This window comes from Garra rufa, chromosome 1 (genome assembly GCF_049309525.1).
Source record: "Garra rufa chromosome 1, GarRuf1.0, whole genome shotgun sequence".
Lineage (NCBI taxonomy): Eukaryota > Metazoa > Chordata > Actinopteri > Cypriniformes > Cyprinidae > Garra > Garra rufa.
In genome coordinates this window covers 24148244-24161751 of record NC_133361.1, presented here as the reverse complement: position 1 = coordinate 24161751, position 13508 = coordinate 24148244, and the positions used below count along the sequence as shown (strand labels likewise).

The 13508-nt window shown below is 38.5% G+C and overlaps 1 protein-coding gene across 1 annotated transcript in view; it reads left to right on the top strand.

The window, feature by feature from the left end:
• Positions 1-13508, top strand: part of kcnt2b (potassium sodium-activated channel subfamily T member 2b) — a 93802-nt gene that overhangs the window by 74884 nt on the left and 5410 nt on the right. Inside the window, exons 16-25 of the mRNA XM_073829212.1 lie at positions 551-869; positions 3765-3870; positions 3978-4150; positions 4546-4617; positions 6876-7010; positions 7088-7199; positions 7291-7392; positions 10176-10259; positions 10377-10505; positions 10582-10930. Of these exons, the coding sequence (XP_073685313.1) occupies positions 551-869; positions 3765-3870; positions 3978-4150; positions 4546-4617; positions 6876-7010; positions 7088-7199; positions 7291-7392; positions 10176-10259; positions 10377-10505; positions 10582-10930 (1581 nt within the window). The remainder of the gene's footprint in view (positions 1-550; positions 870-3764; positions 3871-3977; positions 4151-4545; positions 4618-6875; positions 7011-7087; positions 7200-7290; positions 7393-10175; positions 10260-10376; positions 10506-10581; positions 10931-13508) is intronic.

The window sequence follows — 13508 nt, the reverse complement described above, 5'->3', positions numbered from 1 at the left end:
CATTTATTATTATTATTCCTAGGCTGATTAACACTCAAATTATTTATGTTGATTTTTCATAATTTCCGTAAATACTGTGTTATGCAGTAATGTACCTTAGTAGTGCACAGTAGAATTCAGTAACTCTTGTCCTTCACTGTGGACGTGAGATGGATGTAGACGGAAAAAGAGAAACACGGTTGTTTAATTCATGGCATTATTTCACCAGGGTTTTTTGCTGACAAAATGTCCCATTTTAGTGCAAGATCACCATCTAGTGAGAAGCACTGGAACTCAGTTAGTTCTGCCATATCTTGGACTTGAGTGGTTTGATTGAAGGTGCTGTAAGCTATTGGAGCTGATCTGCTAATTAACGCTATTTTTTTCAAACACACTCCCTTTCTCTAAAACTCTTTCCTCCTGGGAAGTTATTAGATTTTCATGAAATATTAAGAAGATGGACTTTTTTTAATTTTGAATAATTCTGCGCTTATTAATAATGTACATTAAGAAAGTTAATAAAGCCAGGTTTTGATTTCCTCTGACACAAATGGTTTTGGTCATCTTACAGGCACAGTAGCCATAGACCTGCAGGACTCCAGTGACAGCAGTCCAGAAGGCTCAGGTCCGCCAGCTCTGGGCAGTGGGAATGTAAGCAGAAGTGGCTCCAGAACAGAAGTGGGTGGTTGTAACACTCTAGCACTGCCCGCCATGAGCAGCTCAGCGGAGGAGAGAAGACACAGCATCGCCCCCGTCCTGGAGGTGGTTGATGGGGTCCACAACCCTACGTTTGACCTGCTGGGGGACCAATCAGAAGACGAAGGAGGAGAGGAAGGAAAGGAGGAAGAGGGGGGAGAACAGAAAGGCCAGTGGTGGGGAGCACACTGCGAGTGAGTCTTAGATCATGGAGGACCAGGTTTTGGTCTCTAGAACACATAAATGTGGTCTTGGTCTAGGTTATTAGCATAAAATCTGGTCATGCTTATTTTGGTCTGCCAGACATGATTTGACTTGAAATGTGACAAACCACATTTTATTTTATTTATTATATTTATTATTGATTATACGACAATCATCAGAATTTCAAAATGGATAATTTGAAGATTATTGATTATATCACAAATACATAACATCACAGATAGCATTTATATTATTTTTAAAATCCACATTGTTTTATTCATATTTTGGACTATGGGGGGCGCCATTATTTTGATGATGTGAAATGGTTACACTATTTGAGCTACTGGCACTGCCTGTTGCTATTTTGACCAAAACACAACTCAAAAATTAAAATACTAATACAATGCCACATTGTGCAGCTTTCAGTTGTAATTTTCAGTCGTAGGGCAACAAAAGAAATGATGTAGGTCTTCACTGCTTTCCTAGCAATAAGAAGAGGAGAGAAGAATGGGAAGATGCCTGTGGATGAATAAAACCTTGTTCTCTCCACTTTAGCCCTGATTTGACATCATCGAAATAATGTCAGTATTTTATTCTCCAAGTTGTGTTGCAGTAAAAATAGCAATAGGTAGCACCAGTAGCTCACAAAGTGCAACCAATTTACGTCATCGAAAAAATTATGCCCCCCCCCCCCCAATCGTATCATAAAAATAGCAATAGGTAGCACTAATAGCTCACCGAGTCCAACCATTTTATGTCATCGAAATAATGTTGGTATTTTATTTTCAAAGTTGTGTTGCGGTAAAAATAGGAATAAGTAGCACCAGTAGCTCACTGAGTGCAACCATTTGACATCATCGAATTAATGGTGCCCCTCATCGTATGAGTATTTTACCCTCCGGGTTGTGTTGCAGTAAAAATAGCAATAGGTAGCTCCAGTAGCTCACAGAGTGCAACCATTTGACGTCATCGAAATAATGGCACCCCCATCACATCAGTGTTTTAGTTTCCAAGTTGTGTTTTGCTGTAAAAATAGCAATAGGTAGCACCAGTAGCTCACTGAGTGCAACCAATTTACGTCATCGAAAAAATTATGCCCCCCCCAATCGTATCATAAAAATAGCAATAGGTAGCACTAATAGCTCACCGAGTCCAACCATTTTATGTCATCGAAATAATGTTGGTATTTTATTTTCAAAGTTGTGTTGCGGTAAAATAGGAATAAGTAGCACCAGTAGCTCACTGAGTGCAACCATTTGACATCATCGAATTAATGGTGCCCCTCATCGTATGAGTATTTTACCCTCCGGGTTGTGTTGCAGTAAAAATAGCAATAGGTAGCTCCAGTAGCTCACAGAGTGCAACCATTTGACGTCATCGAAATAATGGCACCCCCATCACATCAGTGTTTTAGTTTCCAAGTTGTGTTTTGCTGTAAAAATAGCAATAGGTAGCACCAGTAGCTCACTGAGTGCAACCAATTTACGTCATCGAAAAAATTATGCCCCCCCCAATCGTATCATAAAAATAGCAATAGGTAGCACTAATAGCTCACCGAGTCCAACCATTTTATGTCATCGAAATAATGTTGGTATTTTATTTTCAAAGTTGTGTTGCGGTAAAATAGGAATAAGTAGCACCAGTAGCTCACTGAGTGCAACCATTTGACATCATCGAATTAATGGTGCCCCTCATCGTATGAGTATTTTACCCTCCGGGTTGTGTTGCAGTAAAAATAGCAATAGGTAGCTCCAGTAGCTCACAGAGTGCAACCATTTGACGTCATCGAAATAATGGCACCCCCATCACATCAGTGTTTTAGTTTCCAAGTTGTGTTTTGCTGTAAAAATAGCAATAGGTAGCACCAGTAGCTCACTGAGTGCAACCAATTTACGTCATCGAAAAAATTATGCCCCCCCCAATCGTATCATAAAAATAGCAATAGGTAGCACTAATAGCTCACCGAGTCCAACCATTTTATGTCATCGAAATAATGTTGGTATTTTATTTTCAAAGTTGTGTTGCGGTAAAATAGGAATAAGTAGCACCAGTAGCTCACTGAGTGCAACCATTTGACATCATCGAATTAATGGTGCCCCTCATCGTATGAGTATTTTACCCTCCGGGTTGTGTTGCAGTAAAAATAGCAATAGGTAGCTCCAGTAGCTCACAGAGTGCAACCATTTGACGTCATCGAAATAATGGCACCCCCATCACATCAGTGTTTTAGTTTCCAAGTTGTGTTTTGCTGTAAAAATAGCAATAGGTAGCACCAGTAGCGCACGAATGCAGCCATTTGACGTAATCAAAATAATGGCGCCCCTATCATATGAGAATTTTATTTTCCAGGTTGTGTTGGGGTAAAAATAGCAATAGGTAGCACCAGTAGCTCACTGAGTGCAACCATTTGACATCATCGAAATAATGGCGCCCCCATCATCTGAGAATTTTTTTTCCGGGTTGTGTTGCGGTAAAAATAGCAATAGGTAGCACCAGTAGATCACCGAGTGCAACCATTTGACATCATTGAAATAATGTCAGTATTTTATTTTCAAAGTTGTGCTGTGGTTAAAATAGGATAGGTAGCACCAGTAGCTCACCGAGTGCAACAATTTGATGTCATCGACCCCCCCTCCCCCCATAATTAACAATTTATGAAGCCATACAAATCTTAATACCTGGTTCCCTTTAAAACATATAACAATAGAAAACAGTTACTTTAAATTCTAAAAAAAAAAAAATTAAATACATTTTAGGCTACTTTTTATACTGTATTTAAAGAGAGGTCTTTCAAAAACATAAAAAATTGTACTCACCCCAGACTTTTGAATGATAAAGTAGATGTTTGTCTGAGACAGTTGTTTATGTGCTTGTATTTCTCACAGATGGGTCAAAGGCTACCCGCTCAACTCTCCATACATCGGCAGCTCACCTGCCCTCTGCCACCTCCTGCAGGAGAAAATGCCATTTTGCTGTCTGCGCCTGGACAAGGTGAATGCCTGCCTCTCTCTAAATCTTTTATATGAAAGACAGTTCACAGAAACTCTCCAACTGCACCCTTCACAGCACAACATCCTAACAGCAGATTATTTTCTCAGGCTTGTCATCATATGCCCTACGAGGACGCTCGCTCATACGGCTTTAAAAACAAACTGATTATCGTCTCCGCAGAAAGCGCTGGAAACGGCCTCTATAACTTCATCGTCCCGCTGCGGGCGTATTACCGGCCCAGGAAAGAGCTCAACCCCATCGTTTTACTACTGGAGAATGTGTGAGTGTCCTAAAAACAGAAACATAACAAAAAAATAGAGCCTTTAGATATCAACTGTCCTTTGTTTTTGCATTTGTTATGGCACAATCATCATTTCTGCTGTAACAGAAAACTAATATGAGGAGATTCATCGTCATATAATGCAATCAAATGTAATGAAACTCTGAGTCATCTTGTTTTTTCCTGATTGGATGTACACTGGGGAGCATCTGCAGGCTGGATTTCATTATTTAGATGCCCTGGAGCAGGGCAGAGCGGTGTGATTTTTATAGACATTGGGTCAGTTTCTTAAAATACCTGGAAAGAGACAAGCGAGACCTTGCTAATTCATTTTGCATGTTTTTGTCAAGGCATCACCTCAGATTCTCAACATCTCTTTCTGTGCTGTTTGCTAGACCTGAGGCAGACTTCCTGGAGGCCATCTGCTGGTTTCCTATGGTCTTCTACACAGTGGGCTCCATTGACAAGTAAGAGAAGCTTCACTTGAAGCTTGTATGTACACTTATAAAGGTATTCACACGTTTTATACAACATCTAGTTCAGGCGATTGAGTTTGACTGCTAATAAACAGTGCAACGGCACTGGGAGATTTTTATTGTTTGAATCACCCTATTGTCCTAATTTGTTCCAGACAGACAGTCAGTCGGTACATTATTGAGGGTTTTTCAGTGACACGTGCTGTGGGTGACATCAGTAACCATTAGTAGGTGGTGACAAGTGTTTTTATGAATGAGTCATTAAATCATTCATTCAGCCAATTTGTTCATTGATCAAACACATTGATTCATTCAGAAACAAAGCTAGGGACTGGCTGCATACAAAATCACATACTGTCTGAATAGGTAGTCCTTTTGAATAAGTACTTTGTGACTGTTTAAAAAGTACATTCTATGTAAAAATCTGCATCACATTTTTTTAAAACAGTGTATCGTGGTTTTTCCCTGACTGTGACCATTATATGAATCAGAATGCATAAAACAGTTGCAGAACCACTGCATTTTAATCACGATCCAAACAAACATGCTACATACACATTTCTGATGTAAATTAGATTGTATCATTTTAAAATTTAATGCAAAAACAGAATGGTCTGACCTTAGCTTTGTGATATCATGCTACATAAAACATCTGAATTAAACAAAAATAGCAGATGGGCTGAATGAGACGGAAAATGCTCTCTCTGACAGCAGGTGGCACTTATGGAACAGCAGAAATCTAAAGTTAATAGGTGGTACTATTACTAAGAGCAGTATTAATAAATATACTAGCCTAATATTTCACCTACCTGACTGGAAATTATAAGAAAAAACACGAATATAGTTAAGATTCTTGCCCTGGAAATCCTGGTTCAGTTTGGCCAACCACAAATGCCTTTTGTTCCTCAGGCAGTCTTTTGCACTCCTCTTCTTGATTTGTTATACATTTTGTATACTCCAAATGTTTTTCCTGTGTCGTTTGTGTAATTTGAAGTGGTTTACTGGTTGAGCCAGTATATCACCCAACACTAGCGTGAATGTAATCTTATCTAGAAATGTTTATGTTATCGATCCTACCTTTCACAGAGCTATGCACCTCAGTTTCTTATCAAACGGTCTCTCCTGTTGCTTTAGTGCAGTATGGGGAAAAAAACATTTCATCTACTGTTACTGATGTAACCTCGGTTCCCTGAGATAAGGGAATGAGCGCTGCAACACTTGCTGTGCTATAAGCTGCACACAAATCGATGACCGTTGCTTTGAATGATTCTGATGAAATGGCTCAATGCTTGTTCCTTTATCTCAGGGAACCGAGGTTACGTTAGTAACTGGAGCATTTTTAAGTGAATATTGGTATTAAGTTACAATGCCCTCCACTAATATTGGCACCCCTGGAAAATATGAGCAAAGGTGGATGTGAAATAAATCTGCAAAATTGATCCTTATGGGATCCTCTTTCATTTAAAAAATTCACAAAATTCTAACCTGACATTTAAGTAAAACAATCGAAACTGGGGGGAAATCTCACTATGAAATAAATGTTTTTCTCTAGTTCACGTTGGCCACTATTATTGGCACCCAATTATTGCAAGACCAATTTCCCAAGACAGTTCTGATAACAATGTCTAATGAGTTTGGAGAACACCTGACAAGAGATCAGAGACCATTCCTTCAAACAGAATCTCTCTCTTCCCAACTTCATGAAGGAGTTTTTTTTTTTTTTAAACCCTCTGGAACAACATGTGGTGATGTAGGGGCTGTTTGATCATTTTATTTTACGCTTTCTGACCCCAAGACTCAAAAATTCTCTGCAATTCTCCAGCTTTGATCCTTGGAGATTCTTTGGCCACTCAAACTCTCCTCCTTATCGTGCATTAGGATGATATAGACACACATCCTCTTCTAGGCAGATTTTTAACATCTTTGAAAGATCTAAAGGATAAACAATGCAGATTTATTTTCACAGTCACCTTTGCTCATATATACCAAGGGTGCCAATATTAGTGGAGGGCACTGTATTAGCTTGCATTTTTGACAATCTGATTACCAATTAGCAAGAGTTAAGGAGAGGTATGTTTTTAAAAGGTCATTATTTTTTACCTCTACAAATACCTTCACAAAGTATCTGTAGAGGCGTGAAGGATTACCAAAATATTTGTTTTTGTTCATTAGTTCAGTCATTGTTTCTATTTGCTGTGGTTTAAGTCTGTTTGTGTCATTTTACTGATCCCTCAACCCTATGCGTGCAGTTTGGATAGTCTTCTTCGGTGTGGCGTGACGTTTGCCGACACCATGGTTGTGGTGGACAAAGAGAGCTCCATGATCGCTGAGGAGGATTACATGGCTGACGCCAAGACCATTGTTAATGTCCAAACCCTCTTCAGGTAGGTCCTTCCACATGTGTGTTATTCAGCTTGAGGTATTTGGGGACTTGACACTCTCTCCTCACTGTTTCTCAAAGGCTTTTTCCAGCTCTCAGTATCATAACTGAACTCACTCACCCGGCAAACATGCGTTTCATGCAGTTCAAAGTGAAAGACCACTATTCTCTAGCTCTCTCCAAACTGGAAAAGGTGAGACATGAATACAATAAAAACATTTATGTTTTCCAAACAGTGCCTAAAATAACATGATACCTCATGTTTTGCTCCATTTGTGCTGTAGAAAGAGAGAGAGAGAGGCTCTAACCTGGTGTTCATGTTCAGATTACCATTTGCAGCCGGGAAGGTGTTTAGTGTCAGTATGTTAGACACTCTGCTGTATCAGGTAACTATAATGCAGGTGATCCATGCATGACTGAACTGCTGTTTTTCTGTATTTCATTATGATAATAAATTATAATAAATACTATACACCATATGGGGCATTCACACATACTTTCTCTCTCGCCAAATGTAAAGAGAAATTCAGTACCGAAAGTTTTCATACCCCTTCATTTTTCCACATTTGGTTATGTTGCTGCCTTATGTTAAACTGGTTTAAATTACTTTTTCCCCACATCTATCTACACTCCACACACCATAATAGCAAAGCAACAGGTTTTAAGTTTATTAAAAAATAAAAAATAAACTTTTTTTCATTGCATAAGTATTCTTACCCTTATCTGCGACAGTTGAAATTTAGCTTAGGAGCATTCATATTGCTTGTAGATGTTACTACACTTCAAGTTAACCTGTGGCAAATTCAATTGAATGGGTATGATTTGCAAAGGCACATATGTTTTAATAAAGGTCTAACAGCTGAAAATGCATATCAGAGCAAAAACCAAGCCCTGGGGTAAAAAAAAAAAAAAAAAACTGCCTGTAGAGCTCAGAATGAGAATGTCATCAAACCACATATCTGGGGAAAGGTCAGAAAAAAATCTGTTGTATTGAAGGTTCATAGAAACATGTAGTCTCTCCATTAACCAAATAGAAGAAGTTAGAAACAACCAGGACTCTTGCTAGAGCTGGCCTCCTGGCCAAACTGAGCAGCTGATAGAGAAGGGCTTAGAGTGGTGTCCAAGAACCTGATGGTCACTCTTGTTGAGCTCCATGATCATATGTGGAAATAGGAGACACCTACAAGTGTACAAACATCACTCCAACTCTCCACCAATCTGGGCTTTAAGGTGGTGTGGCAAGACTCATCCCCTCCTCAGTGAAGACACATTAAAACACACTTGGAATTTGCAAAAAGAACACCCAAATGTGGTTCTAATGAACCTCAATTCTAAGCATCATGTGGTTTTTCAGTGACAGGGACTGAAGGGACTCATCAGAGTAGAAGGAAAGCACCAAACTACTGAGACAGCCTTAATGAAAACCCAGTCCAGAGCATTCAGAATCCCAGATTGGGCAGAAGGTTCACCTTCCAACAGGACAATGACCCTAAGCACAAAGCAAGAGTGGCTTATAGACAACTCTGTGAATGTCCTTGATTGGCCCAGCCACAGTCTGGGCTTAAACGCTATTAAACATTTCTGGAGAAACCTGAAAACGTGTGTCTGCCCCCATCCAACATGACAGAGCTTAAGAAGTAAAGAGGTGAGGCGAAGAATGGCAGATAATTGCAAAGCTTGTTGCATCATACCCAAAAAGACTTTTTCGTCTTTAATACATTTAAAGGTTGTGACAATTCTGTTATTGCTTTGTCATTATACTGTATAAATTGCAGATTAATGTGGAGAAAAAAAAGGCATTTAAAGCAATTTAACTTATGGCGTGAAGAACATGAAGGGGTATGAATACTTTTGCAAGGCACTGTATATTGAAGGGTAACGGCTGCTTCACAACCCATTTAAAAGTTCAGCCAAACTATCAAGATGCATCAGTCAGTATTGGAAAAAGTAATGCATTACAATATTGTGTTACTCCATAAAAATATAACTAATTGTGTGTTAGTTACTTTTTATGTAAAGTAACGCTTTTTTCTTTTGAGTTACTTTTTGCCACCTGAGCTGGGCTTGCTTGTTTATTTTGTCAAAACAAAAAACCCAAAAGTTGTTTTTTTTTTGGAAACTGTAAAGGCCCTTTCACACCAAAAGTGAAATCAATAAGCCTCAAGCTGAAAGAACATTATTTAGACAAAATATTTTAATAGTAGTCAATTTGCAATAACATTCCTGAAACAGGAAAAATCAATTTTCCAAAAGTTTTTCTAAAAGGAAAACATACGTTGTGAAAATGAGATGTGATGTGATCCAACCCCAGGGTTGCCAGTTTTCACAAAAAAAAAAAAAAACACCCAACTGGTATTTAAAACTAGCCCATTCACGTTTTGAGGGAGGTCCTTCATTAAAAATGCTAGTAAAATTACATTCCAGGGGCTAAATATTATGTTGTTGAGGTCATACACATAAAAAACAACACAGCTCAATTCCACAGGAAAACCCTGAACTTTGCAACACTGTCCACTGTCAAATACGGGGTATTCACACATAGAGTGTTTTTACTGCTTCAGGTAGCCAAATGAATTTATTGTTGGTCGTAGCCCTGATGTTACTGCTGCGTTGAACAACTGGCCACAGCTTTTGAAAATCTAATCAAAATTAGATTGCATTTATATATAAATAAACATGTTATTTAGTTTCATTAACAGATCTTGAACTTGACATGGCTGGATCACAATCCTAAAATACTCTTGACAACACCGCAGCTACAAAATGTTTAACTGAGATAGGGAATGGTCTGAACTGAATGTGATGAGAGGAAGTAATACAAACCCAATGCATCAATATATGTAATCCAATTTCAAATGTACTCCAGTGAGCTGCTTTTCAAATGAATGACTTAAAAAGTCTTACAGTTCTGTCTCAGAGTCGATTTGATCTGAAGAGATGCTTCCTCAAATCGTTAAGGAAATGTAATCATGCAAGTTAATTAAATTCCTTACCATTCTCATCACTTATACTCAACAAAAGCTATTGAACACTGTTCCTTGCATGCCTTTCTTTCACATCTATTAAATATGGCATCTGCCCTGACCTACTAAAATATTCACAGAATGACTGAAATACTGCCATATTTGCTGAGTTATAAGTATCTAAATTCATCTTTTGTGTGTTTTAGTCTTTTGTGAAGGACTACATGATCTCCATCACCAGACTGCTGCTAGGTCTCGACTCCATGCCTGGATCTGGCTTCCTGTGTGCTGTGAGTGCAGACACTCAATCTATAACAAGACTGCATCTGGACAATTATACCCTTTATAATGGCAGTCATGATGATTTGAAGACATTGATAATGATACTGCCCTTATGTTCCTTCTAGATGAAGATCACAGAGGAGGATTTGTGGATTCGCACTTATGGCCGTCTCTACCAAAAGTTGTGCTCGTCGACAGGAGACATTCCCATCGGCATCTACCGCACTGAAGCACATAAACTCCCCGCCTCAGAGGTACCTGCTTATGCATCTTTTTTTGCTTTCGTAGTGTTTCGGTGCAGGAATGAGTCCAGCGTGTGGCTTGTCTCAGTCTCAGGTGTCCATCACGGTGGAGGACTATGAGGATACGCGCGAACCCCGCGAGCCTCTGCTCTGTCGCTCTGGTCTTCACCGTAACTCCACATCGTCCGAGCCTCCCTCTTCATCGTCATCTTCACAGGTCATGGACCACCCGCTCCTGAGGAGGAAGAGCATGCAGTGGGCGCGGCGGTTGAGTCGTAAAGGAGGGCGGAGCTCCAGCGGAGCCAAGGGAGTGGGGAGCGCCGCCGAGCGCATCAGCCAGCAGAGACTCAGCCTGTTCCGCCGCTCCGAGAGACAGGAGCTAAACGCTTTGGTCCGCACACGCATGAAGCACCTGGGGCTCTCACCATCTGGATTTAGTGAGTGTGCACACCGCTGGGTGATATACTCTAGCTAAAAATGTAATGTTGCATATCTAATATCTATCATGTAAATCAAACAGTGGTATATTCTAATGGCGCTTTTCCACTACACAGTACCAGCTCGACTCGGCTCTGTTTGGTTTTCCACTGTGTAAAAGTTGTACCTGTACCTCCACAATAGTACCTGGTTTGTCATAGCGACGCTGCAGGAAACTGCCGTGACGTAATCTTCTACGCGACACACACCCGCTGTCTGCACCTCCTCGTTTGACCACGGCGTATTCTTCCGAGTTGCCATAATATGTAATGGATTGGATATGTCACGCAATCTCTGGCCAAACTTTTTAAAAATGGTGGGGTTATTCTGGATACTATTGCTGGCGCGTGCAATGATGACGCAGTGAATAGTGACGATTCTCTCTGACCAATCAGCAGTCTGCTGTGTTTTCACGTCACATTTTAGTATCGCCTCAGCTCGCTTGGAACCTCGCCGGAGGTGGTACGAAAAAAAGTACCTGGAAGCCGGTACAGGTACAACTTTTACACAGTGGAAAACCAAACAGAGCCGAGCCGAGGCGAGCCGAGGCGAGCTGAGGCGAGCTGGTACTGTGTAGTGGAAAAGCGCCAAAATAGATTCAGTTGGGGCCCTATGAAATACGTTTTATTTTTTTCCAAATTCCGTTTTTTCCATTTTTTTTGTTTAAATTGTTTTTAATTTTGTATTAATCAAAAAGCATGTCTTACACAATTTAAGAGCAATTTATTAAAAGTTTAACAAACATTACATTTTTAGTTTTTTTGGTACTTTTCTGGAGTCCATTTTTATGTTTTAATTCAAGTTCTTTATTTTTTCGAAGCATCTTTATTATTTTATTTAAAACAAAACTTTATTTTTTATTATTATTTGTGTTAATAGCAGTTCTATTATTACATTAGGTCATATATTTCTGTCACAGTTTCTTCCAGTTAGACTGAACCTTTATTTTAAGGGGTTGCTGTGAAGGCCTTTATGTTTCTGTTTATATATGTGACCCTGGACCACAGAACCTTTTTACGTAGCACAGGTATATTTGTAGCAATAGACAAAAATAGAATGTATGGGTCAAAATTATAGATTTTTCTTTTATGTCAAAAATCATCAGTATATTAAGTAAAGATCATGTTCCATAAAGATATTTTGTAAATTTCCTACTGTAAATATATCAAAACTTCATTTTTGATTAGTTATATGCATTGCTAAGAACTTTGAAGAACATTTGAACATTAAAGGCGATTTTCTTAATATTTAGTTGTTGTTGTTTTTTTGCACCTTTATAGATTCCTGATTTTCAAATAGGAACCAAATATTATCCTATCTTAACAAACCATACATAAATGAAAAGCTTATTTATTCAGCTTTTGTGGTCCAAGGTCCTTTTTATGTCATGACAATATTTTTTCTCAAATAAAATAGTAAAATGCTTATAAACTGACAGTCAATTCAGATCATGTTCATGTGTTCAAATATTTATATATTGAGGCGGCAGACGCTAAAAACACTGCGCGCTTTATTAGTGTGTAGTAAACAAAACCATGTGTCTGCGCCTTTCGTTCACACAGAGACACAATGTTATTGTTAAATTGTTGCTGTTATTTTATTTCTATTCAACAAAGAATCCTAAAAAAAAAACGTATAATGATTTAAACAAAAATATGAAACAGAAAAAAAAATCAATATCGATAAGAACCATTATTAATAATTGAGCACCAATAATCATAACAGAGCAGCAAATCAGCATATAAAAATGATTTATGAAGGATCATGTGACTGGAGTAATGATGCTGAAAATTGAGCTTTGATTACAGCAATTATATTTTAAAAAGTAGTCACATAGAAAACAGTTGTTTTAAATCAACATAATATTTCTTAATATCACTATTACCGCAGCCTTGGTGAGCAGATAAGACTTGTTTCAAACATTAAATATCTGATATAGGTCATGTATTACATTTTTTTTTTAATGGTATTAAAAAGGCAGTAAAAAGCATTAAATTAGATTTTATGACACCTGCAGAAACCCTGATTAAGCAGCTCAACTGTTTTCAACGTAAGAAATGTGTCTTGAGCAGCAAATGAAGGATCATGTGACACTGAAGACAAGAGTAATGATGAAAGTTTAGCTTTGCATCACAGGAATAAATTACATTTTTAAATATATTCAAATAGAAAACCGCTATTTTAAATCGTAATAATATTTCATAATATTACTGTGTTTTTGATCAAATAAATGCAACCTTGGTGAGAATAAGAGACTTCTTTTGAAACTTTAGTCGTACTGAACCCCAATTTAATTCTTCCTTTAAAGGGATAGTTCACCCAAAAATAAAAATATGATGTTAATCTGTTTACCCCCAGGGCATCCAAGATGTAGGTAACTGTTTCTTCAGTAGAACACAAACGAAGATTTTTAACTCAAACCGTTGCAGTCCGTCAGTCATATAATGGCAGTCAATGGGCACCAAATCTTTAAGAGTAAAAAAACATACACAGACCAAACCAAGTTAAACCCTGCGGCTTGTGACGATACATTGAGGT